The sequence below is a fragment of the Delphinus delphis genome, chromosome 13 (genome assembly GCF_949987515.2).
Source record: "Delphinus delphis chromosome 13, mDelDel1.2, whole genome shotgun sequence".
NCBI lineage: Eukaryota > Metazoa > Chordata > Mammalia > Artiodactyla > Delphinidae > Delphinus > Delphinus delphis.
Window position 1 is genome coordinate 260,261 of NC_082695.1, and position 25,318 is coordinate 285,578.

Here is a 25,318-nt window from a genome sequence, read left to right on the forward strand (position 1 = left end):
CCTCAATTTCCTCATTAGAATAAAAGAAAGAAAACAAGGAAAGTAACACACCTGCCACATAGGATTGCTCTTATGATTAAGTGAGCTAATATATGCACGATATGTGAAATACAGTTAATTACATGCTTCAGGAGCTACCACTACCAGTTACTATTAGCTTCAGAGGCTGCACAATGAAATTAAGACTTCATTATTGGAAGGTGAGATCCAAATACTTTCCCTGGAGTCACAGTCCAAGAATTTTGATCTCCTAAATTTAGGTGCAAAATCATTAAAAAATTTGGAAGTCCCAGAGCTCTCAGCAACTAAAAAAGAACAAGCAGGTACTAGACACAATATGAGGTCCTCTGGGCAAGTTTCCTTTTTTTTTTTTTTTTTTTCCCATTTTTCGGCCACACTCACGGCTTGCAGGATCTTAGTTCCCCAAACAGGGATCAAACTTTTGCCCCCTGCAGTCAAAGCACAGAGTCCTAACTGCTGGACTGCCAGGGAATTCCTAGGCAGCTTCTCTTACCTAGTGACACGAGGCTGCTATAGTTCTCCAACATGACATCCTTGTATAAGTCCTTCTGACAGGGGGCCAGTAGTTGCCATTCCTTCTGGGTGAAGTCCACAGATAAATCTTCAAATGAGAACGACCCCTGTAAGAGCACAATCCCAGTGAATCAGAAGCAGGTATCACTAGGTGATGTGGGAAAGAAGTACCAGAGCTTGAGCACATCATTCTCACCAAGGCAAGTTACAGAATGTCTACTGGGTCCTTACTTTTGCACTCTTATTTTGTGAGATAAAATGCCATTATGCATTCTTTCATCCTTCCACTTACATGAGAACTGAAATACACGACTTTAAATCTTCCAAACCACCAACAAAATATTTACTGAACCTCAAATCTGGCACCAGAAGAGATGGCAGTGAAAGACAGATAATAAAATAGTATCCTAAGAAACTGCTCAGTTTGTAGACAGCTGCAAACATGTACACCTATAAATAAAAGAAATTGCTTTAAGAGCTGAGACAGAAAGACAGGGAGGACATGACATGGGTCAGGAGCAGGGAGCATGGCACTCCACCTGTGGTCACATCAGCCTCTATTGAAGAGGTGAAGCTTGAAACGAGTTTTAGGAAATTAGTAGTGCTTTCTACAGAAAAGGGGATGCAAAAGCATTCTGAGAGACAGCAACTCCAATATGGGGCCCCGCACTGCTGGGGCTGAGGTGATACAAACAGTTCAGTCAGACAAGGTCACAGGGCGTGGGGTAGTGACTGGACTGCAGGCCACAGTGGAGGCAGGGCAGACGTGGTGACCACACCACCTTCTTGCTGCCGACAGTTAGCCACTAGAGCTTTTACAGGATGGAAGTGATACAACCAAATTTAACTTTTAGAAAGGTATCTGGATTTTAGATCAAGATGGAGTTCTGTCCCAAAGTCTCCTAAGACGACAAGAAAGCACAAACACTCTTTTAAAAGTCCAGAATACCATCAGAAAATAAGAAACAGCACACCACAGACTTTGAGAGTAGCAAGGGAATCTGAAAGACAGTCCATAGAAAGTATCCATTTTGAGCAACCAAGAGAGAAAAACTTGAGAATGGACAGAGCTCAGGTCACTGCAAGACAAAGCAAATGCATGTCATGGGAGTCCCAGAAAGAGAAAAGAAAGAGCATGGTGAAAAAAAAAGTTTCAAGAAATGGGCTAAATGAGGCTAAATCCTCCCCCAAATTTGGCAAAAGATATAAGCCTGCAAATCCAACAAGCTCAGTGAACCCCCCAACTGGATAAACAAAGAAATCCATGACCAACCACATCACAACCAAACTGCTACAAGATGAAGACAAAATCACATCACTTATAGGGAACAGTGATTCAAATGACTGCAAATGTCTTATTAAATAGCAAAGAGGCCAGAAGGAAGTGCTGAAAGGAAAGACCTGCTAAGCCACAATTCTGTAGCCAGCTTAAATATTCATCAGGAATAGTATGACAGGGACTTCCCTGGTGGTGCAGGGGTTAAGAATCCACCAGCCAATGCAAGGGATGTGGGTTCAATCCCTGGTCCAGGAAGATCCCACATGCCATGTAGCAACTAAGCCCATGCGCCACAACTACTGAGCCTGACCTCTAGAGCCTGCAAGCCACAACTACTGAGCCCGTGTGCCACAAATACTGAGCCCGTGTGCCTCAACTACTGAAGCCCGAGCACCTAGAGCCCGTGCTCCACAACAAGAGAAGCCACCGCAATGAGAAGCCTGCGCTCCACAATGAAGAGAAGCCCCCGCTTACCACAACTAGAGAAAGCCTGTGTGCAGCAATGAAGACCCAATGCAGCCAAAAATAAATAACTAAAGTAAAATAAATAAATTTCTATTAAGAAAAAGGAATAGTGATAATACTTTCTTATGAAGAAAAACTAAGAGAATTCAAGGGTAGCAGACTTGCTCTAAAAGATTTACTAATGGAAAATCTTCAGATGGACATGATACCAGAAGGCAACTTAAAAAAATCGAGAATGAAGAAAGAACAGAAATGGCAAATATATGAGCAAATAAAATACACTATTCTCCTTTTCAGTTCTTTAAATATGTTTCATAGTTGACAGCAAAAATCGTAATGTTTTCTGAAGGAGTTTTCAGTGTATGCAGGTGTAACTGTGTAACACAGTTACGATATAAAGGAAAGAGGGTGAGGGGCCTAGACAGTGGTGAGGTTTCTACATTCCTATTGAAGTGGCAAAATAAAATTTAAAACTTTGCACTTCAACCAACGTAATTGAAAAATGAAATGACAAGCCACAGACTGAAAAAAATTATTTGTAAATCCTATTTCTGATAAAGAACTTGACTCAAGAGCTTATTTTAAAAACAATAATAAAAGATAAGTAACCCAATTAAAAAACAGGCAGAATATTTGAATACATTTTAATACAGAAGATATAGAAATGGCTAATATGCACATGAAATGATGACCAACATCATTACTTATTAAGGAAATGCATATTAAAACCACAATGAGACACCAGTTCATGTTCACTAGAATGACTATAATCAAAAAGACACAATAACAAGTGTTCAAAAAGTTGTGGAGAAACTGGAACTTCATACTGGGAGAAATATAAAATGTTCAGACACTGGAACTGTGGCAACTTCTTTAGAAGTTAAATATAATTTTACCATACAACCCAGCAATTACACTCTTAGGTATGTACCCAAGACAAATAGATACATGCTCATACAAAAACTTGTACATGATCCCAGAGGAGAAGAGAGAGAGGACCTGAGAAAATATTTGAAAAGATAACAGCTGAAAATGTCCCTAACCTGGGAAAAGAAACAGTCACCTAAACCAAGAAGTGCAGAGAGTCCCATACAGGATTAACCCAAAAAGGGACACACCAAGACACACTGTAATCAAACTGACAAAAAAATAAAGATGAAGAGAGAATATTAAAAGCATTAAGGGAAAAGCAACAAATAACATACAAGGGAACTCCCATAAGACTATGAGATGATTTTTCAGCAGGCCAGATTTTTCAGCAGGTCATATATGGCATGATATATTTAAAGTGATGAAAGGGAAAAACCTACAAACAAGAATACTCTACCCAGCAACACTCTTGTTCAGATTTGATGGAGAAATCAAAAGCTTCACAAACAAAAGCTAAAAGAATTCAGCCCCACCAAACCAGCTTTACAACAAATGTAAAAGGAACATTTTTAGGTGAAAAAGAAATGGTTACAACTAGAAGCAAGAAAATTGTCAAATAAAAAAGCTCACCAGTAACGGCAAACACACAGTAAAGGGAGGAAATCATCTACACACAAAGCTAGTAGGAAGGTTAAAATACAAAAGTAGTAAAATCATTTATATCCACAACAAGCAGTTAAGGGATACATAAAACAATTAGATGTAAAATATGATATCAACAACAGTAATCGTGAGGGGAGAAGAATACAAATGCAGGGTGGTTTTCTTTTTTGCGGTACACGGGCCTCTCACTGTTGTGGCCTCTCCCGTTGTGGAGCACAGGCTCCGGACACACAGGCTCGGCGGCCATGGCTCACAGGACCAGCCACTCCACGGCATGTGGGATCCTCCCGGACCGGGGCACGAACCCATGTCCCCTGCATTGGCAGGTGGACTCTCAACCACTGTGCCACCAGGGAAGCCCCCAAATGCAGGGTTTTTAAAATGCATTGGAAATTAAAAGATCAGCAACTTAAAACAATCCCGTATATATACAGTCTGATATACAAAAACCTCATGGTAACTGCAAACCAAAAAATCTATAATAGATACACACACAAAAAAGAAAAAGGAATCCAAGCATAACACTAAAGACAGTCATCAAATCATAGGAGACAAGAACAAAAGAAGGGGAAAAAAAGACCTACAAAAACAAATCCAAAATAATTAACAAAATGGCAATAAGAGCAAACATATTGATAACTACCTTAAGTGTAAATGGACTAAATGCTCCAATCAAAAGGCACAGAGTGGCTGAATGGATAAAAAAACAAGACCCATATACATACTGTCTACAAGAGACCCACTTCAGATCTAGGGACACACACAGACTGAAAGTGAGGGGATGAAAAAAGGTATTCCACACAAATGGAAATCAAAAGAAAGCCAGAGTAGTAATACTTATATCAGACAAAATAGACTTTAAAATAAAGACTGTTATAAGAGACAAAAAAGGACACTACATCATGATCAAGGGACCAATCCATAAAGAAGATATAACAATTGTAAATACATATGCACCTAACGTAGGAGCACCTCAATATATAATGCAAATATTAACAGACATAAAAGGAGAAATCGACAGTAACACAACAATAGTAGGGGACTTTAACAGCCCACTTACATCGATGGACAGATCATCTAGACTAAAAAAATCAATAAGGAAACACTGGCCCTAAAGAACACATTAGACCAAATGAATTTAATTGATATATACAGAGCATTCTGTTCAAAAGCAGCAGAATATACAATCTTTTCAAAAGCACATGGAACATTTTCCAGACTACATGCTAGACAACAAAACAAGCTGGATAAATTTAAGAAAACTGAAGTCATATCAAGCATCTTTTCCAACCACAATGTTGTTGAGACTAGAAATCAACTACAAGAAAAAAACGGCAAAAAAACACAAGCACATAGAGGCTAAACAACATGCCACTAAACAATCAACGGATTACTGAACAATTCAAAGAGGAAATGAAAAAATACATAAAGACAAATGAAAATAAAAACACGACAACCCAAAATCTGTGGGATGCAGCAAAAGCAGTTCTAAGAGGGAAGTTTATAATTATACAAGCTTACTTCAGGAAACAAGAAAAATCTCTAATAAACAACCCAATCTTACACCTGAAGTAACTAGAGGAAGAAAAACAAAACCCAAAGTTAGTAGAAGGGAAGAAATCATACAGATTAGAGCAGAAATAAAACAGAGACTAAAAAAAATAGAAAAGATCAACGAAACTAAAAATTGGTTCTTTGAAAAGATAAAATTACTCATCAGGAAAAAACGGGAGAGAGCCCAAATCAATAAAATGAGAAATGGAAAAGAAGTTACAACCAACACCATAGAAATACAAAGGATCATAAGAGACTACTACATGCCACTATATACCAATAAAATGGACAACATAGAAGAAATGGACAAATTCTTAGAAAGGTACAATCTCCCAAGACTGAACGAGGAAGAAATAGAAAATATGAACCAACTACAAGTAATGAAATTGAATCAGTAATTTAAAAACTCTCAATAAATAAAAGTCCAGGACCAGATGGCTTCACAGGTGAGTTCTATCAAACATTTAGAGAAGAGTTAATACCCATCCTTCTGAAACTATTCCAAAAAACTTCAGAGGAAGGAACACTTCCAAACTCATTCTATGAGACCATGATCACCCAGATACCCAAACCAGACAAAGATGTCACCAGAAAAAGAGAATTACAGGCCAATATCACTGATGAACATAGACACAAAAATCCTCAACAAAATACTAGCAAACCAAATCCAACAAAACAGTAAAAGGATCATACAACATGATCAAGGGGGATTTATCCCAGGGATACAAGAATTTTTCAATATCCACAAATCAATGTGATATACCACGTTAACAAATGGAAGAATAAAATCAACATGATCATCTCAACAGACACAGAAAAAACTTGATAAAATTCAACATTCACTTTGATAAAAACTCTTCAAAAAGTGGGCATAGGGGGAACATACCTCAACATAATAAAGGCCATATATGACAAAAATCACAGCTAACATCATACTTCATGGTGAAAAGATGGAAGTATCCCCTCTAAGATCAGGAAAAAGACAAGGATGCCCACTCTCACCACTTTTAGTCAACATACTTTTGGAAGTCTAACCACGGCAATCAGAGAAGAAAAAGAAATAAAAGGAATCCAAACTGGAAAAGAAGTAAATCTGTCACTGTTTGTAGAAGACACGATACTATACATAGAAAGTCCTAAAGATGCCTCCAGAAAACTACTAGAACTCATCAATGAATGCAGTAAAGTTGCAGGATACAAAATTAGTACACAGAAATCGCTTGCATTTCTATATGCTAACAACAAAATATCAGAAAGAGAAATTAAGGAAACAATCCCATTTACCATCGCATCACAAAGAATAAAATATCTAGAAATAAACCTACCTAAGGAGGTCAAAGACCTGTAATCTGAAAACTATAAGATGCTGATGAAAGAAATTGAAGGTGACATTAACAGATGGAAATATATACCGTGTTCTTGCATTGGAGAAGTCAATGTTGTTAAAATGACCATACTACCCAAGACAATCTACAGATTCAATGCAACCCCTATCAAATTAACAGTGGCATTTTTCACAGAAGTAAAACAAATTAGTATTAAAATTTGTATGGAAACACAAAAGACTCCAAATAGCCAGTAAAGAATCTTTAACAGAGCTGGACAAATCATGCTCCCTGACTTCAGACTATACTACAAAGCCACAGTAATCAAAAAAGTATGGTACTGGCACAGAAACAGACATATAGATCAATGGAACAAGATAGAAAACCCAGAAATATACCCACACACTTATGGTCAATTAATCTACAACAAAGGAGGCAAGAATATACAATGGAGAAAAGACAGTCTCTTCAATAAGTGGTGCTAAGAAAACTGGACAATTACATGTAAAGGAATGAAATTAGGTTCTCTAACCATATACAAAAATAAACTCAAAATGTATTAAAGACCTAAATGTGAGACCAGATACTATAACATTCCTAGAGGAAAACATAGGCAGAACACTCTTTGACATAAATCGCAGCAATATTTTTTTGGATCTGCCTCCTAAAGTAATGGAAATAAAAGCAAAAATAAACAAATTGGACCTAATTAAACGTAAAAGATTTTGCAGAGCAAAGGAAACCAGAAACAAAATTAAAAACAACCCACTGGGACTTCCCTGGTGGCGCAGTGGTTAAGAATCCTCCTGCCAATGCAGGGGATACGGGTTCAAGCCCCGGTCTGGGAAGATACCACATGCCACAGAGTAACTAAGCCCATGTGCCACAACTACTGAGCCTGCTCTCTACAGCCCACGAGCCACAACTACTGAGCCTGTGTGCCACAACTACTGAAGCCCACGCACCTAGAGCCAGTGCTCCACAACAAGAGAAGCCACTGCAATGAGAAGCCCATGCACTGCAATGAAGAGTAGCCCCCGCTCACTGCAACTACAGAAAGGCTGCGTGCAGCAACGAAGACCCAACACAGCCAAAAATTAATTAATTAATTAAAAAGAAAAAGACAACCTACAGAATGGGAGAAAATATTTGCAATCAATGTGACTGGCAAGGGCTTAATTTCCAAAATATACAGACAGCTCATACAGCTCAACATCTGAAAAAAAACAAACACCCCAATCAAAAGATGGGCAAATGACATAAATAGACATTTCTCTAAAGAAGACATACAGCTGGTCAAAAAGCACATGAAAAGATGCTCAAAAAGGCTAATTATTAGAGAAATGCAAAACAAAACTACAGTGAGGTATCACCTCACACCAGTCAGAATGGCCATCATCAGAAAGTCCGCAAAGAGTAAATGATAGAGAGGGTATGGAGAAAAGGGAACCCTCTTGCACTGTTGGTGGGAATGTAAATTGGTGCAGCCACTATGGAGAACAGTATGGAGGTTCCTCAAAAAACAGGGTTACCATACGATCCAGCAATCCCACTCCTGGGCATATATCTAGAAAAGATGAAAACTCTAATTTGAAAAGATACATGCACCTCTATGTTCATAGCAGCACTATTTACAATAGCTAAGACATGGAAGGAACCTAAATGTTCATCGACAGATGAATGGATAAAGAAGATGTGGTACATATACACACAGTGGCACACTATTCAGCCATAAAAAAGAATGAAATACTGCCATTTGCAGCAGCATGGATGGACCTAGAGATTATCATGCTGAGTGAAGTCAGACAGAGAAAGACAAATATATGATATCACTTATATGTGAATCTAAAAAAAGTAATACAAATGAACTTATTTATAAAACAGAAATAGACTCACCAACATAGAAAACTTATGGTTACCAAAGGGGAAAGGAGGGGAGGAATAAGTTCAGAGTTTGAGATTAACAGACACACACTACTATATATAAAATGGATAACTAACAAGAATCTACTGTATTGCACAGGGAAATATACTCAATATCCTGTAATAACCTATAATGAAAAAGATTCTGAAAAAGAATATATATACACAAATACGTATAAATGAATTACTTTGCTGTAACCTGAAAGACGACATTGTAAATCAACTATACTTCAATTAAAAAAAAACCAACAAAATGTGTAAATATTCCAAATCCATCAAGTGGTGAATGGATAAATAAAAAGTGGTATATCCTTACAATGGGATACTATTCAACAATAAAAAGAATGAATTCCTGACATATGCTAAAGCATAGATGGACCTCAAAAGTACTATGCTTATTGAAAGAGGCTAGACACAGAACGATTACACATTTATATAAATCCATTATATGATATGCCCAAAAGGAAAACCTATATAGAAAGTAAGCAAATTAGTGGCTGCCTCAGGCTGGTGATGGGAAGAGGAACTGACGCAAATGTCACAAAGATCCTCTTGGGGTGATGGAACCCTTCTAAAACTGGATTGTGATGATGGTGACACAACATAAAGTTACTAAAAAAAAACAAAATCACTGAATTGTACACTTAAAATAGGTGGATCCTACTGACATCATAGTACAATAAAGCCGTTAAAAAGATAATATAATATTAATAAATTTATGCCAACATATTTGACAACTTAGATGAAACAGATATATTTCTTGAAAAATAATCTACTCAGAAGTGACACAAGAGGGCTTCCCTGGTGGCACAGTGGTTGAGAGTCCGCCTGCCGATGCAGGGGATGCGGGTTCGTGCCCCAGTCGGGGAGGATCCCACATGCCACGGAGCGGCTGGGCCCGTGAGCTGTGACCGTTGGGCCTGCGCATCTGGGGCCTGTGCTCCGCAGCGGGAAGGGCCACAACAGTGAGAGGCCTGCGTACCGCAAAAAAAAAAAAAAAAAAAGTGACACAAGAAAAAAGGTCTGAATTAGTCTGTAACTGTTAAAGGAATTAACCCTCACATTTTAAAACCTTCCTTCAAAGAAAACTCAACGTCTAGATAGCTTCAAAGGTGAATTCTTCCCAACATTTAAGGAACAAATAAAATGATCTCACATAAATTCTTTTAGAGAACAGAGAAAAGAGTGCAAACTTCTCAACTCATTTTATACGGCCAGCAGACCTCTAATCCCAAATCAGATAGGAACACAACAAGAAAAGAACATTACAAGCAAATAACTCATAGAATCAAAATTCCTAACAAAATATTAACAAACTGAATCTAGCCATGCATAAAAAGTATAACATAGCCTGACCAAATGAGGGTTCCTTCAGCTGTGCAAGATACCGATTCAGAAATCCCTGTCATATTAACAGAATAAAGGAGAAAAGCCATTATCACCTCAAAATGAAGAAAAGGTATACGGTGAAAATCTATTCAGTGTAAAATACTATCAACAAACTAGGAATAGAAAGAAATTTAATCTGATAATCATAATCTACAAAATACGTACAGGTAGCATCATACTTTATGGTAAAACACTGAGTACTTGCTCTCTGAGGACCAGAACAGCACTGTCCAGCAGAATTTCTTGTGACGGCTAAAATGCTCTATATCTGCACCATCCAATACGGTAGCCACTAGGCACCAGTGTCTACTGAACACTTCAAAGGTGACTAGGCACTGACTTTTCTATTTTATTTAATTTTAATTAATTTAAATGTAAAGAGCATGTGTAGCTAATGGCTACCTGTTGGATAATAAAGACTGTCTGGTCTTCGTCCCAGGTTCCTGCGATGGAGCTTCCTTTGTAATTCGTGGTGGGCCCCTCCTGAGTTTACGGAACACGTAACTCATGGTGGGCTCCTGGAGTCTCCAGGTGGGCACTGCCCATGCTGGAAGTTCCAACCATTTGCTTGGAGGGTTGGGGCTTTGAGGCAGACGCTATCAGCCCAACCTCCAGGCTGGAGGCTGAGTTCAGTCACATGGCTGTGATTTTATCAATCACACCTACAAAATGAATACCCAGTAAAAACTCTGGATACTGCTGCCTCATGTTAGCTTCTTGGGTGGTAAACAGACATGGGCCAAGAGGGCGATGTGCCCTGATTCCATGGGGAGAGGGCGCAGAAGCTCCATGTTTGGGACCCTGCCAGACCTCACCCTGTGTGTCTCTTCATTTGGCTGATCCCAACTTGTGTCCTTTATAATAAAACTGCAGGGGCTTCCCTGGTGGCACAGTGGTTGAGAGTCCGCCTGCCGATGCAGGGGACACGGGTTCGTGCCCCGGTCCAGGAAGATCCCACATGCCGCGGAGCGGCTGGGCCCGTGAGCCATGGCCGCTGAGACTGCGCGTCCAGAGCCTGTGCTCTGCAACGGGAGAGGCCACAACAGTGAGAGGCCCGCGTACAGAAAAAAAAAAAAAAAATGCAGTTTTAAGTATAGCACTTTCCTAAGTTCTGTGAACAATTCCAGTGAACCTGAGGGGGTCATAGGAACCCCTCAAATTTGCAGCCTATTGGTCAGAAGTGCAGGTGGCCTGGGGACCCCGAAACTTACAGCTGGCAACTGAAGTGAAAGCACTCTTGTTGGGGATGGTGCCCTCACCCTGCAGAGTCTGCACTAACTCCAGGTGACTGGTGTCAGAGGTGAGCAGCTGTGATATGCTATGTAGTGGACAGTGCAGGCCTAGGGCGAGGCAAGGGTGTTCCCAACGCCACCTCTAGTCCACAAGGTACTGCAGGTACAGTACTGGCCAGGAGGTCAGTACAATATAATGCAAGGAAAGAGTATAAATATTGAAAGGAAGATGTAAAACTGTCATAGATGGTATGACTGCATAAAGAAAATCCAAAAGACCTTAAAACAATTAGAATTAGTTAACTGTGGATATTCTTCTTTCATAAACATCAAAACTAGTCAACTGGTCTCACAAAGATAAGCTACAATGTAGAACCTTCAACTATATCAATGAACTTCTCACACTGTTACATTAAAATATATTGTTTTATCTTCCTCCTTAAATGGATCATTTACCCACTAATGATTTTATAAATCATGCATTGGTCATGTGGAAAACGCTGGTTCCCTGAGTTTACATCTTCTCATAAAAAAATGGCTTTACCAGTTAATTCTGTAAACATTTAATGCAGAAATAATTCCAATTTTACTAAACTCTTATAGAATATGGAAGCAACTTTTGATAAACTTTTTGATACTAACATGACCTTGATAACAAAATCCAATAAGGGTATTGCAAGAAGGGAAAAGCAAAGGCCTATTTACACATGAACACTGATGTGAAAATCCTAAACAATGTTACCAAACTACTATATTAAGCAAAACATAAAGAAAAAAATATATCAAGCCCAAGCTGGAGTTTATCCCAAAAATTCAAGGTTGATTTAACATTTTTTTAAAAAGTCACGGATATTTACTACTTTAACAGATTAAGAAAAAACATAGTATCACCTCGATAGATGCAGATAAAGCATATCTGTAAATGGAAGAATGTATATAACAAGAACTACAGATAACAGAAAAATCCAACAAAGTTAGATTAAAAAGCACATTTACAGTTTTCAAAAAGAAGGACTAGATTTCATAAGAATATAAAAGTAAGAAAAAGAACAAACAGATGAAACAAAGAACAAATGAACACACCAAATATTGAAAAATAATCAACAATTATTTGTTATAGAAAGTCTCATCAAACTAGGAAGTCAGTGGAATTTTTTACCAAAAAAGAAAGTATTGCTGATATTTTTATAAACATGGAAAATCTAAACAAATCTAAAGAAGAATTATTAGAATTAGTAAATGGGCTTACAAAGTTCCTGAATACCAAGTCAATATGCAAAAATCTAGTATATTTTCATGTTTTGGCAACAAACACTTTTAAAACTAATGACTACATTTTAAGATACTAATTGCAGTTCTGGGGCAGAAAATGTACAAACTGACCCTTGATATATCTTGGCATGCTAGAAAGCTGCATTCTAGTTAATAAAGAAATGTTACAAGGAGGGTGTTACTATTTTGCAGCCCCTAATGAAATAATCCATCTGGGCAACGATCATTTAAAGCCATCAACAAGGGACTTCCCTGGTGGTCCAGTGGTAAAGAACTGCCTTCCAATGCAGTGGACGCGGGCTCGATCCCTGGTCGAGGAACTAAGATCCCACGTGCCACGGAGAAACTAAGCCCGTGCGCCACAACTACTGAGCTCATGCGCCTCAATGAGAGAGCCCTCATGTTGCAAACTACAGAGCCCACGCACCCTGGAGCCTGCCCAGCACAACCAGACAGAAACCCGATCAGACCGAGCGCCCTAACAAAAAGATCCCACATGCCTCAACAAAGAGCCCGTGTGCCACAACTAAGACCCAACACAACCAAAAAAAATAAGGAGAATAAAGCCATCAGCAAGACAAAGAGAGACAAGTGGGCTTTATGGACCTCCTGAAAGAAGTACAACCACAACCTCTGAAGCACTCTTGCCAAAAAGTCACACTTAAATCTGATCAAGCCTCAAAGTGGAACCTCCTGTGGTGATGGAAATTTTCTTTACCTGTGCCACCTAATTCGTGGCTGTCCAGTCTGTGGCTACGGAGCACTTGAAACGTGGCAACTGTGACAAAGGGATTTCATTGAATTAACTTAAGTTCAAACAGTCATATGTGGCCGGTGGCTTCGGGACTGGAAAGCGCAGCTCTGAATCTACCAATTCACAGGAAACACAGACGGCAGAACACACCAACAACACTGGGGGGTTTAATCAGTCAAACGAGGACATTATCCACCACGCCACTTAGTCAAAGCCTTCAGACCGTGGGAAACTACAGATAAACGGCCTGGCTTCCTCAACAGATAGTTTGGACAGAAAAAAATAGGCAGAGCCAAGATTCAGAGGCAGATCAATCAACTGCACTGTATGAACTTTACTTAGATTCTGATTCAAACAGAGGACAGTTTATGAGACAACTGGAAATTTGATAATGGCTGGATTTGGTGATATTGAGAAGCTACCTCAATTGGAGAGAAGGCTGCAATTGCTAAGTGACAGAAGCAAAACACAAATGAGTATACACAACAGCAGACAAAATCAAATGGCAGTGTTTAAGGATAAACACTTAGGAGTAAAATTATACAGAAAAGCAAGGAAATCGTTACAAAAGATGGAGTCCTGGCTCCGTCTGTCAGGAGGCAGAAGTTGTGATTGGGAAGGGGGCACAGGAAGGGCCTCATTTGGGCTGGGAATGCTCTATTTCTTGAAATGAAATGGTGGCTTCATGGGTATTCATTTGATAACACATTAAGCTGTACTTTTACATTTTATGAACTTTTCTCCATGTGAATTCTGCTTCACAACTAAAGAGGTAAATAAATAATTTAAATAATTACGGGGACTAAATTCTGCTTTGGCATTTTCCCCGTGGGTCACACTCTGTGGAAAACTATGAAAAATGGCTATAATACCATGTATTTATTACAATCTTTCTCCTAAGAACATTACCCACTATATCATTTATTCAAAGGCTTCACCAAGGAATGACCAAGAAACATTTACTTTCTATGAAAAATCAGTTTGCTTTTTTCTTTGGATAATGCAATTCATATAAACATACTCATTACACCTGTCAAAAATTTGAGAACCAGGTTTACAGCTCAAATTCAATAATTATGTAGGACAGTAAGGCTTATAAAAATTGAAACTTTAAGAATTTCTCGGGCTATCCTGGTGGCGCGGTGGTTGAGAGTCTGCCTGCCGATGCAGGGGACACGGGTTCGTGCCCCGGTCCGGGAAGATCCCACATGCTGCGGAGCGGCTGGGCCCGTGAGCCTTGGCCTCTGAGCCTGCGCGTCCGGAGCCTGTGCTCCGCAACAGGAAAGGCCACAACAGTGAGAGGCCCACGTACCGCAAAAAAAAAAAAAAAAAAAAAGAATTTCTCGAGGCCCTATAGTTAACATATCGCTGCTTCAATTTTGTCCCAACTTGGATCTTCCATTCTGAGGGTATTTTCCCCTGATTTCTTAACCATTTATTCTTTCCTTTTTCACTAGTGGTCTTACACACCTCTTCTAATTCCCTGGAAAAATAATGAGAAATAAACATGAACTCACCTGTAACATGGTCATTTCTGCTGCAAGATGAGTAGCAAGTCTGAGATTTGTTCTGTCCTGCAGCCTCTGCTTCTGCCCTGAAGCTCTGGTGTGAGGTCTTTTACACTAGGAATGACTTTCTGCTTCTGGGAACGCGTTTCTTATCTCACACGAGCAGCCTTATTTGTGTGGAACCAGGATCTGTGGACTTGGGGACAAAAGAACTTCAACTGGTATATTCACGCTGCACCAAAAATCCTTTCCTCTCTTACTAGGAACTAGGAATTCATGATCATCTAAGGCCAGACTGTGTTTCCTATATAACTGAAACAGGACTACCAGGGACAGAAACAGAATGTAACGTAAAAGAACAGCAAAAGTCTCTACACACAAATAAAGAAGGACCAGAAGTAAGTAATTCTGAGATCCAGTCAGTGTGCACTGAGGACAGTGCGGAACAGGTGCTGTGAAGGACATGATAGCTCTGTGTTAGGCAGATGGAATTTTGGAAAGCTTATGTGATTTGTATTATAACAGATCTGAGTTTCAATCAACCCTTTCCCTTTGCTGCCTTTGTGACTTTGGGGAAAAAACGAATAGGAAACTAAGGTTCATTTTTCTGAGCCTTAGTTTCCTATTAAAATTTTCTATAACTTTCCTAATTTATGTCTGCCAATCCTATCATTTTCTGAAGGAAGTGTGTTAAACTCTCCCAGTATGATTACAGATTGGTCAGTTTTTCCTTGCAATTCTGTTGATTGTATGCTTAAAGCTATGTTGTTTGATGCACAGAGGTTATATACTTCTGGAGGATTACTCTTTAATCATTATGTAATGCCACAGGGATTCTGAGGAATAAATAAGATATTAAAAGCAAAGTGACTAGTTCCTTGTAATAATAATAGCTAACATCTGAGTGCTTTCTATATATAAGACAAAATACTAAGCACTTTACAATTTAACCCTCACAGGCAACCCAAAAGGCATTTAACAAAATCTCCATCTTATAGAAAGAAAACTGAGACTTAGAATGTGCCCATAATTGCACAATTATTAAACATCAGAAATGGAATGTTATTTCTCTTTCTTGCTACCTCTTGTTCAAGGTATTTAGTACCAAAATCATGTCAGTTGTGTGTATTCATGTACACATATGTATACACACACACACACACACACACCATATATCCTGGAATTAGCTCTTATTTCCATGCAGACATTCGGTCCCCTTAGTTCCACAGAAATACAAATGAAGAACAGCCTGCTCATCCCTACGACTAAAAAGCAGCACTTAAAACACCAAGCTCTTCCCTTTCATGTCTTCCTGTGATTCAACCTTCAGTGCCAACTCAGAAACATATATTGAAGTTCCTCCCGGTTACATAAGAAATGATTCCTTTATATATCTTAAATTGTGAAAATATACTCATCTTAGAACTGGAGCTGGTGCACATCAGCACTAAACAAATATAAGCCATAATTATTATTACAAAAGTAAAACATGATGGCAAAACTTAGAAATGTATGTAAGCTAAATAAGAAACAACTATAACCTATGACCACACATAACCACTCTTAAGAGGTATATGGTCACATTTACAAACTGTTTTTGTTTTCTTCCCGCTATGCAAAGCATCTTTCCAGATCAACAGACATAGTTCTGTTAATATCAACAACTTTCTTATTTAAACAAATAAAAAGGTAGAAAGTCAAATCTACGCATAACAGAAAAAAATACATAAAACATGCAGAAATATACTTGACAAGAAATATGTAAGGTTCATAGGAAACAAACTAAAAACACCAATGAGGGCTGTAAGAAGAGATTTTGTACACGCACAATTTGGTCTTGTCCTGGGACAGAAAGATTTCATACACTAAAAAGAAGTCAGCCCCGAATGATTTATATCTTTAGTCAACTCCAATCACAATTTCAAAAAGCTTTTCTTTAACAAGCAATTCTAAAGTTCACCTGGAAAAAAAAAGGTTCAGGAACAGCTTTGGACACTTTTGGAAATACAAAATAATGAGTGTAAACAGGCCCATGTAATATTAACATATATTATAAAATTATATTATCAAAAAAGTATTTCACACTGCCTCCAGAAAAGATATATAGATAAATAAAGCATAATGGTCCAAATATGTCAGGATTTACATGCAATAAATGTGGCATTTCACACGCAAAGTAAAACTGGATTACTTAATGAACAGAAGTGATTAACACCTGAGAGAAAATAAAGCTAGTTATCTATCTCATACATTACAACTACAGTTGACCCTTAACAACTTGGGGGTTAGGGGCACCGACCCACCCGCTCATTCGAAAATCCTCATATAATTAATTTTATAGTTGGCCCTCTGTATCAGAGGTTCCATATCTGCAGATTCAACCAACCTCTGATCGTATAGTACTGTAGTATTTATTGAAAAAAATCTGCATATAGGTGGACTCATGCAGTTCAAACCCGTATTGTTCAAGGGTCAACTGTACTTCCAGATGGATCAGAATTTAAAATAACGGAAACCATGATAGTACCTAAAGAAAACACAAGTGAATATTTGTATAATTTGGGGGGAAATGTCTCCCCAACACATGATACAAAGGCAAAAGCCATACAATTTTATTTAAAAAGTCAATAAATTTAACCATTAAAAAACATAATAAACTCTGAGTGGTTCAAGAAAAATCAATCATAACACACACACACACACACACACACACACACACACACACACACACACCCCAGACAAGGAAAATATACCTACAGTGAATATGTCATTTCCTTTGCATTATGCTTTCACGTCATCTCATGTAATAAAAACTCCGGCATTCTGACAAATAAAACTACGTTTACATTCAAACTATTTCCTTAAGCAGACAGCCAAATTCACAGTGTGATTTTTAAATTTCCTTTGTAGCTTTGTCAAAAACTATTTGGTAAAGTTTAGCTGGATTTCAGCAAAAACTTATCAAGAGTAGAGACACTCATGTCAAAATGAGGCAGATTTTGCGGAGAACACAGAGTTGAGAATGTGAGGTGGACAGAGCGTGACACGCCATCAGTGTGGTAGTTTTAAAATATTTCTGATATGTTACTTGCTCAGCACAGTACAGATTGGACCTTATTTTCCTTTAATTTAAACAAATGTTTTTGCAAGTTGGCCCTGGAGGGAGAAGTTCTCCCTGAATGCTCTTACACTTGACTCTTATGTGTCCCTTCAGCAAATGGAAGCCTATGCCCGCCCTTCGTTGTACAATTTGGCCCCTTTTAACTTCACGGGTGTGACTTTACCTCGGGAGTTTCCTGCAGAGCACTGCAGCTCTCCCTGCCACGCACTCACATTTACCTGCAGGGGGAAGGGGCACCTTCATCATCATCCTGTAGCTCCCACTCAGCATCAAATTCTGTGGAATTGTAAAGGAAAGGGAAAGAATAATGAAAAAAATAAAGTTAACTTACACCTACTATGTGCCAGATGTTCTACACACCGTACTGTCTTTTTTGATGCATTCAGTTCTCATCACAGAAGAAGCAATAAGGCACAGAAGTTCAATAACATGCCAAAAACAGATGACATACACAGGAAGTGGTCCCATGCAGCCCACTCCAGAGCCTGTGATCACAGGCCCTCAACAACTGTATTGGGAGGGGTGGGCAAAGGCCTTGGGAGTCCCTGTTTATAGTCCCAGTACATGCATGACACAGTCCCCTGTCCAGAAATGACGGCACCAGGGCAGACTAAGGAGAATAACAAGAGAAAGATAAGTTCTCAGGGGCAAGTTGAAAAAAACTCCCCTGGTAAGTTTAGACTCCCCACTTGGGACAAAATATTTCAACTTAACATATCTGTGATATACTCTAAGGGCTTTAAGCAGGATTTGCAGCATATTCCCAATTTTGTTTTTTTTTTAAGGGAACACGTAAGGTGTATTCAAAACATACACACGTTTCTTGACTAAAATAAATGCACAAAATGTTAGCAGTGACTGTTTCCTGTTGATGGGATCATGAATGATTTTCATTTGAATCTGTTTATCAAGATACTCTAAATTAACTACAGTGAACATATTTTAAAGTCCTTAACCCAAGAAAACAGGCAAACAGAGCAGTTTCAGTCCAGCACCACGTGGTTGAAACAAAGTAAACAGTAAATAATAAATAAAATAAACTAATGTACGTTTTGATGACAGCAAAATCCACCGGACTAGGGCAGAAAAGGTCACTTCTTTCCATTCCCTCATTTTCAGATGAAAAGCCTGAGACCCAGAAATCGTGAATGGGCTGTTGTTCCAAGGAGCAGACGTGGGTCCAGGTCAGAGACAAGGCCTTGAGCCAGCGCGGTGCCCACCCCGCCAGCTACTGTCGAAGTTGTTTGGGGGTTCTCGTTAGTGGAGGAGCCTCGGAAAAACCCTCCTGATAAAGGCAGAGGCGAGCTGAGTCGAGCCAGGGTGGAGGGGCGACACAGGCCCTGCAACCGGGTCACGCCGCGGACACTCTCCGGACGCTCCCCGACCCGCCGTGGGTCCCGACGCTCCGACCGCGCCCGCCCAGGGCTCGCGGCCGGGGACGCGCAGGGACGCGCGTGGGGAGGCACCGCCTTTCCAAGCCGGCCTGGCAGGAGAGGCCCCGGCGCGACAAGCACCAGCCGCGGCGGACGAAGGGCCTCCCCCCGACCCCGGGGGCCACCGGTGCCCACCGCACCCCGGCCGCGGAGACCCCGGCCCAAGCGCTGACGCCCACTGGCGGCCCTGGCACGACCCCCAGCCCCTCCCCCGCGGGCTCCCTCAGCCCCAGCCGCCCGCCCCACAGGAATCCAGCCCCGGAACCTGCAAAAAAGGCCTCGGAACCACGGACGCGCGGGACCGGGACCCACGTGACCGCCCCGCCCCCAGCCTTTGCGCGACCCGGGCGGACCCGCGGGATCCCAACGGCCCGGAGCTGGGCTGGGGGACCGCGCGCGCGCACGAGCACGCGGACACGCGCCCACTGGCCTCTCACGTGGCGGTGGACAAAGAGAAGGGCCAAACCTGCTCCGTGCGCTGCGCGTGCGCGAAGGGGAGGAGCCTCCGAACTACACTTCCCAGGAGGCTCCGCGGCACGCGGCGTGCGGCGTCGTAGGAGCGCTGGTCGCCTAGAGACCCGGGCGGCCGCAGCCAGAGCGAGCTGTGGGAATGCGCGTTCGGGGGAAACGTAAAGATTTTTAAAAGACCGGGATTTTTAAAAGACCGGGAATCCAAATCAGGGAGATTGATAAGAGATAGGTAGGTATGTAGACAGATGTGATAGAGAATTGGCTTAATAATTCAATTGAAGAAAACAAAAAAAAAGCAGATAGTAAAGAAGAAAAAAAGGGACGTTAATTTATAATTCAAGGGTTGTGGGGGGAGTTATTATAAGTCACTCTAATTGTTTTAAAAAGAGAGTGAAGGGTAGGATGAAAAAAGAGGAACAATCACAGATACATAGGAGATTGAATGAAAATCCGATTTGTGTTAATAAATTCGAAATTCTCTGTGACACAAATGATTCTTAAAGGGTAGATGTGTCAAATTCGACCCAAGAAACAAAAAAACCCAAACGTGAATGGAAATGAAGACAATGTCAGAGATTCTCCGCCGAAAAGCATCGTTCGCTGAGTTTCCAGTGAATTCTTTCAAACATCCAGTGATCAGAGAACTCGTATTTAAATAGGTACAGAGGAATTAGAAGGGAAATCTTCTATTTATGTAATAGCATAAAGGCACCAAAATGGACAGATGTATAATTTGAAAAAGAAGCACAGAAAAAACTTGATTATTGCTGGCCATGCAAAAATACTGAGAAATTATCAACAGATAATTTTTGTCGACTATTTGGCAATATTTTGTAGAAATAGAAATATTTTTGTAGAATAGAAACCAAGTGGATTCTATTCTAGAAATATGAGGGTGATCAGGATATACGTTAATATAAATAAATAAGGGGAAATAGAATTACCTCAATAAAATGAAAAAAATTTTTAATTGAAAAAATACATTCTAGACTTTAAAAAATAAATCAGAAAAAGTTGTTTCCTAATTTAGCCTTATGAAAGATACAGACTTCAGCCATGAAGCCAGTATGCTGCTTAAGTGTGGGATATAAGGAGGAGTTAGGAACAAGGTACTAATACCAAGGATTAAGATTTTTAAAACTGGACTAACGCTGGGACTTCCCTGGCGGTCCAGCGGTTAGGACTCCACACTCCCACTGCAGGGGCACATGTTCAATTCTGGTCGGGGTACTAAGATCCCAGGGCCATGCAGCACAGCCAAAACAAAAACACACAAATAAAATGGACTAATACTTAAAATGCAGAACACAAGTGTTACCGAATCCAAGCTCATGCCAGTCACCACACGACAGGCCAGTAAATCCAGAGGTGATTTGCTGGGGCAATGAATAGCAACTTTATTTGGAAGGTCAGCAGACGGAGAAGATGGTGGACTAGTGTCCCAAAGAACCATCTTCCCCGAGTTAGAATTCAGGCTTCTTTTATACTAAAAGGGGAGGAGTGTGGTTGGTTGCTGCAAACTTCTTGGTGCCCGAATCCTTTGTTCTTGCAGCTGTCCACCTAGGTCCAGTCACAATGTTCCTTTAAACCCCCAACAAGACAAATGTTATTCTCTGTTCTGCAACTTTTTATCTCTATATGAATGGAACAGTGTTACACTCTTAATAAGTATAGCAATGTTATACTCTTAATTCTCAGAACCTTGAGAAAGGGTTATCCTGTAAATTTCAGGCTATAGGCCGCACTCTTAACTTGTATTATGGCAAAAGCAATAGAATATAAAGCTTAAAGTAAAAGAAACAGATCAAATATGGAGTCAGATTTGTTCTTCCCTATGATACAAGGATGTGTGTCAACGATCACTGCTGAAGTAAACACATTTTTACACCATTTGGGGGTTTTATTCCATAAATTGTCAATTATCTTTGCCATTTTTCTATTGTATTATCTATTCATGGAGACGAATGTATATTGTTTACTAATCCTCAGTATGCAATATATATTTTAATTTTTTTCTGTCTATTCCTGGTCTTCGAACTTTGTTTATAAAATAGTTGATCCCATAGGCTTTATTTTTGACATAAATTTTATCTAGCTTTTCCTTTATGGTTTCATTTGTGGTTTACTTATGTGTCTTGTTAAGAAATCTTTCTACATCCTGGTATCACAAAAGATTTCCACGTATTATCTTCTAATAGTTTCAGCATTTTGCTTTCATATTTAAGTTGGAATCTGTCTGAAGTTGTCTGTGTGCATGTAGTGTAGATATTGATATAATTTCATTTTTTTAAAAATATTTATTTATTTGTTTGCACCAGGTCTTAGTTGCGGCTCATGGGATCTTCACTGCTGCGTGTAGGATCTTCATTGCAGCATGCAGGATCTTTAGCTGCAGCATACAAACCCTTAGTTGCGGCATCTGGGATCTAGTTCCCTGACCAGGGATTGAACCCGGGCCCGGTGCATTGGGAGCTCGGAGTCTTAGCCACTGGACCACCAGGGAAGTCCCTGTAATTTCATTTTCTTTCCACATGGAAAGCCAATTTCCTCATCCCAAGTGCATTCAATTGCTAGAGCTGCCATAACAAAATATCACAGACTGGGTGGGGTAAACACCAGAAACGTATTTTGTCACAATTCTGGAGACTAGAAGTCTGATTGCACGGTGTTGGCAGGTTTGATTTCTTCGAAGGTCTCTCTCCTTGGCTTGCAGGTGGTCGTCTTCTCCCTGTGTCTTCACATGGTCCTCCCTCTGTGCATGTCTGCGTCCTAATCTCTTCTTCTTTTTTTCCTCCAGTTTTATTGAGGTATAATGGACATACAGCACAGTATAAATTTAAGGTGTACAGCATAATAATTTGACTTACTTAACCCATGGAATGATGACCACAATAAATTCAGTGAATATCCATCATCTCATATAGATACAAATTTAACGAAATAGAAGAAATTTGTTCTCGTTGTGATGGGATCTCTTAGGCTTTACTCTCTTAGCGACTTGGAGCAGTATTCACAACACACAGCGGTGCTGATTCTGTTTACCGCGTCACACATTCCATCCCTAGTACCTATTTGTCTTATAACTGGAAGTTATAAGTTAGTTTCTGTTACACAACACAGTGATTCTGTTACTGACTTCAGTCCTTGGACACTTTAATAAACAGAAATTGGTAAGTGGCCAGAGGAGGAATTCGGGCAAGGCTTTACTGGGACTCACAAACAAGAACAAGAACAACTCACAAACAAGGCTTTACTGGGACTCTGCAAAACAAGAAACAGGTGCCCTTGCTTGCTTTCTGAGGTGGGGCAAGCTTGTCCCCTAAATAGGGTGAGGGTAGGGGCAGATCAGTGGGTCGGGCCAGAGGAGTGGCATAGGTGGTCTGCCCACCCCCTTGGTGCAGGGATCATGCACAGTACCCTGCTTTTGCTCACTGCACCTCAGAAGCATCAGGTGGTTTTTAGCCTTTTAGTGTCTTATTCATAATTTGCCCCAATTGTGCATGCATGCAGTTATTTTTAGTTCCTTATGGTTTCTTTGTATCTGTTGCTCAAGGAAATGTTTGTCCAGGTTCCAGCACTGCAGCAAAGGGTCCCAGATCCCAGGTGCCAGCCTGTCTCAATTCTATATTTCTATACATTTCAAAATGATCACCACAATAAGTTTAGCTACCATCTGTCACCATACAGCACATTATATAATTATTGATTATATTCTACACACGGTATATTTCATAACCATGACTGATTTATCTTGTAACTGGAAGTTTGTACCTCTTAATCTCCCTCACCTATTTCTATCCTCCCCCACCTCCCTTGCCATTTTGAAGGAAAAAAAAAGAAAACTATTAGAACTAATAAATGAATTCAGAAGAGTGGCAGGACAAGATTAATATACAGAAAATCTGATGCTTTTATATGCACTAATAATTAACTATTGGAAAGAAAAACAAGAAAACAGTCCTGTTTAAAATTATATCAAAGGAGCTTCCCTGGTGGCACAGTGGTTAAGAATCCGCCTGCCAATGTAGGGGGCACAGGTTCGAGCCCTGGTCTGGGAAGATCCCACATGCTGCAGAGCAACGAAGTCTGTGCGCCACAACTACTGAGCCTGTGCTCTAGAGCCCAAGAGCCACAACTTCTGAGCCCACGTGCCACAACTACTGAAGCCAGCACACTTAGAGCCCGTGCTCCGCAACACGAGAAGCAATGAGAAGCCTGTGCACTGCAACAAGGAGTAGCCCCTGCTCGCCGCAACTAGAGAAAGCCCACGTGTAGCAACAAAGACCCAACGCAGCCAAAAATAAATAAATAAATAAATAGATTTTAAAATAAAATAAAGTTATATCAAGAGACTTCCATGGTAGCCCGGTGGTAAAGAAACCACCTTCCAATGCAGGGAACGCAGGTTTGATCCCTGGTCAGGGAACTAGGTTCCCACATGCTGTGGGGCAGCTACACCTGCACACTACAACTACAGAGCTCATGCGCCTCAACTAGAGGACCCATGTGCCACAAACTACAGAGCCCATGTGCCCTGGAGCCTGCATGCCACAACTAGAGAAGAGAAAACCTACGCCAGAGCTAGAGAGAAGACTGCGCGCCCCAACGAAAGTTCCCACATGACTCAACGGAGATCCCGCGTGCCACAAATAAGACCTGACTCAGCCCAAAAAAATAAATAAATAAAATAAAATTATATCAAAAAGAGTAGGGCTTCCCTAGTGGTGCAGTGCTTGAGAGTCTGCCTGCTGATGCAGGGGACACAGGTTCATGCCCTGCTCTGGGAATATCCCACATGCCGCGGAGTGGCTGGGCCCGTGAGCCATGGCCGCTGAGCCTGTGCATCCAGAGCCTGTGCTCCACAACGGGAGAGGCCACAACAGTGAGAGGCCCACGTACCACAAAAAAAAAAAAAAAAAGAGAGAGTAAAATACCTAAGAATAAACTTTACCAAGGATGTGAAAGACCTATACGCTGAAAACTATAAAAGACTGATGAAGGAAATTGAAGAGGATGCAAAAAAATGAAAAGATATCCTGTGTTCATGGATTGGAAGAATTAATACTGTTAACATTACACAGTGCAGATTTAATGCAATCCCTATCAAGATATCCATGACATTTTCCACAGAACTAGAACAAATAATCCTAAAATGTATATGGAAACACAGAAGACCCCAAATAGCCAAAACAATCTTGAGAAAGAAGAATGGAGCTAGAGGAATCACGCTCCCTGACTTCAGACCATACTACAAAGCTACAGTAATCAAAACAATATGGTAGGGCTTCCCTGGTGGTGCAGTGGTTAAGAATCCGCCTGCCAATGCAGGGGATATGGGTTCAAGCCCTGGTCCAGGAAGATCCCACATGATGCAGAGCAACTAAGCCCATGCACCACAACTACTGAGCCTGCGCCCTAGAGTCCATGAGCCACAACTACTGAGCCCACGTGCCACAACTCCTGAAGCCTGCGTGCCTAGAGCCTGTGCTCCACAAGGGAAACCACTGCAATGAGAAGCCCACACA

The 25,318-nt window shown here is 40.4% G+C and overlaps 1 protein-coding gene across 2 annotated transcripts in view; it reads right to left on the bottom strand.

The window, feature by feature from the left end:
• Positions 1 to 25,318, bottom strand: part of LOC132435779 (zinc finger protein 26) — a 94,758-nt gene that overhangs the window by 34,187 nt on the left and 35,253 nt on the right. The window contains exons 1-5 of one of the 2 annotated variants that reach the window (XM_060027797.1): positions 19,588 to 19,784; positions 18,939 to 19,174; positions 18,108 to 18,165; positions 14,778 to 14,964; positions 515 to 641 (exon numbers count right to left, since the gene is read on the bottom strand). In XM_060027797.1, the coding sequence (XP_059883780.1) occupies positions 515 to 641; positions 14,778 to 14,792 (142 nt within the window). In that variant the 5' untranslated portion in view covers positions 14,793 to 14,964; positions 18,108 to 18,165; positions 18,939 to 19,174; positions 19,588 to 19,784. Of the gene's footprint in view, positions 1 to 514; positions 642 to 14,777; positions 14,965 to 18,107; positions 18,166 to 18,938; positions 19,504 to 19,587 lie in introns of those variants that run through there. The other variant, XM_069541298.1, reaches the window with a different exon arrangement.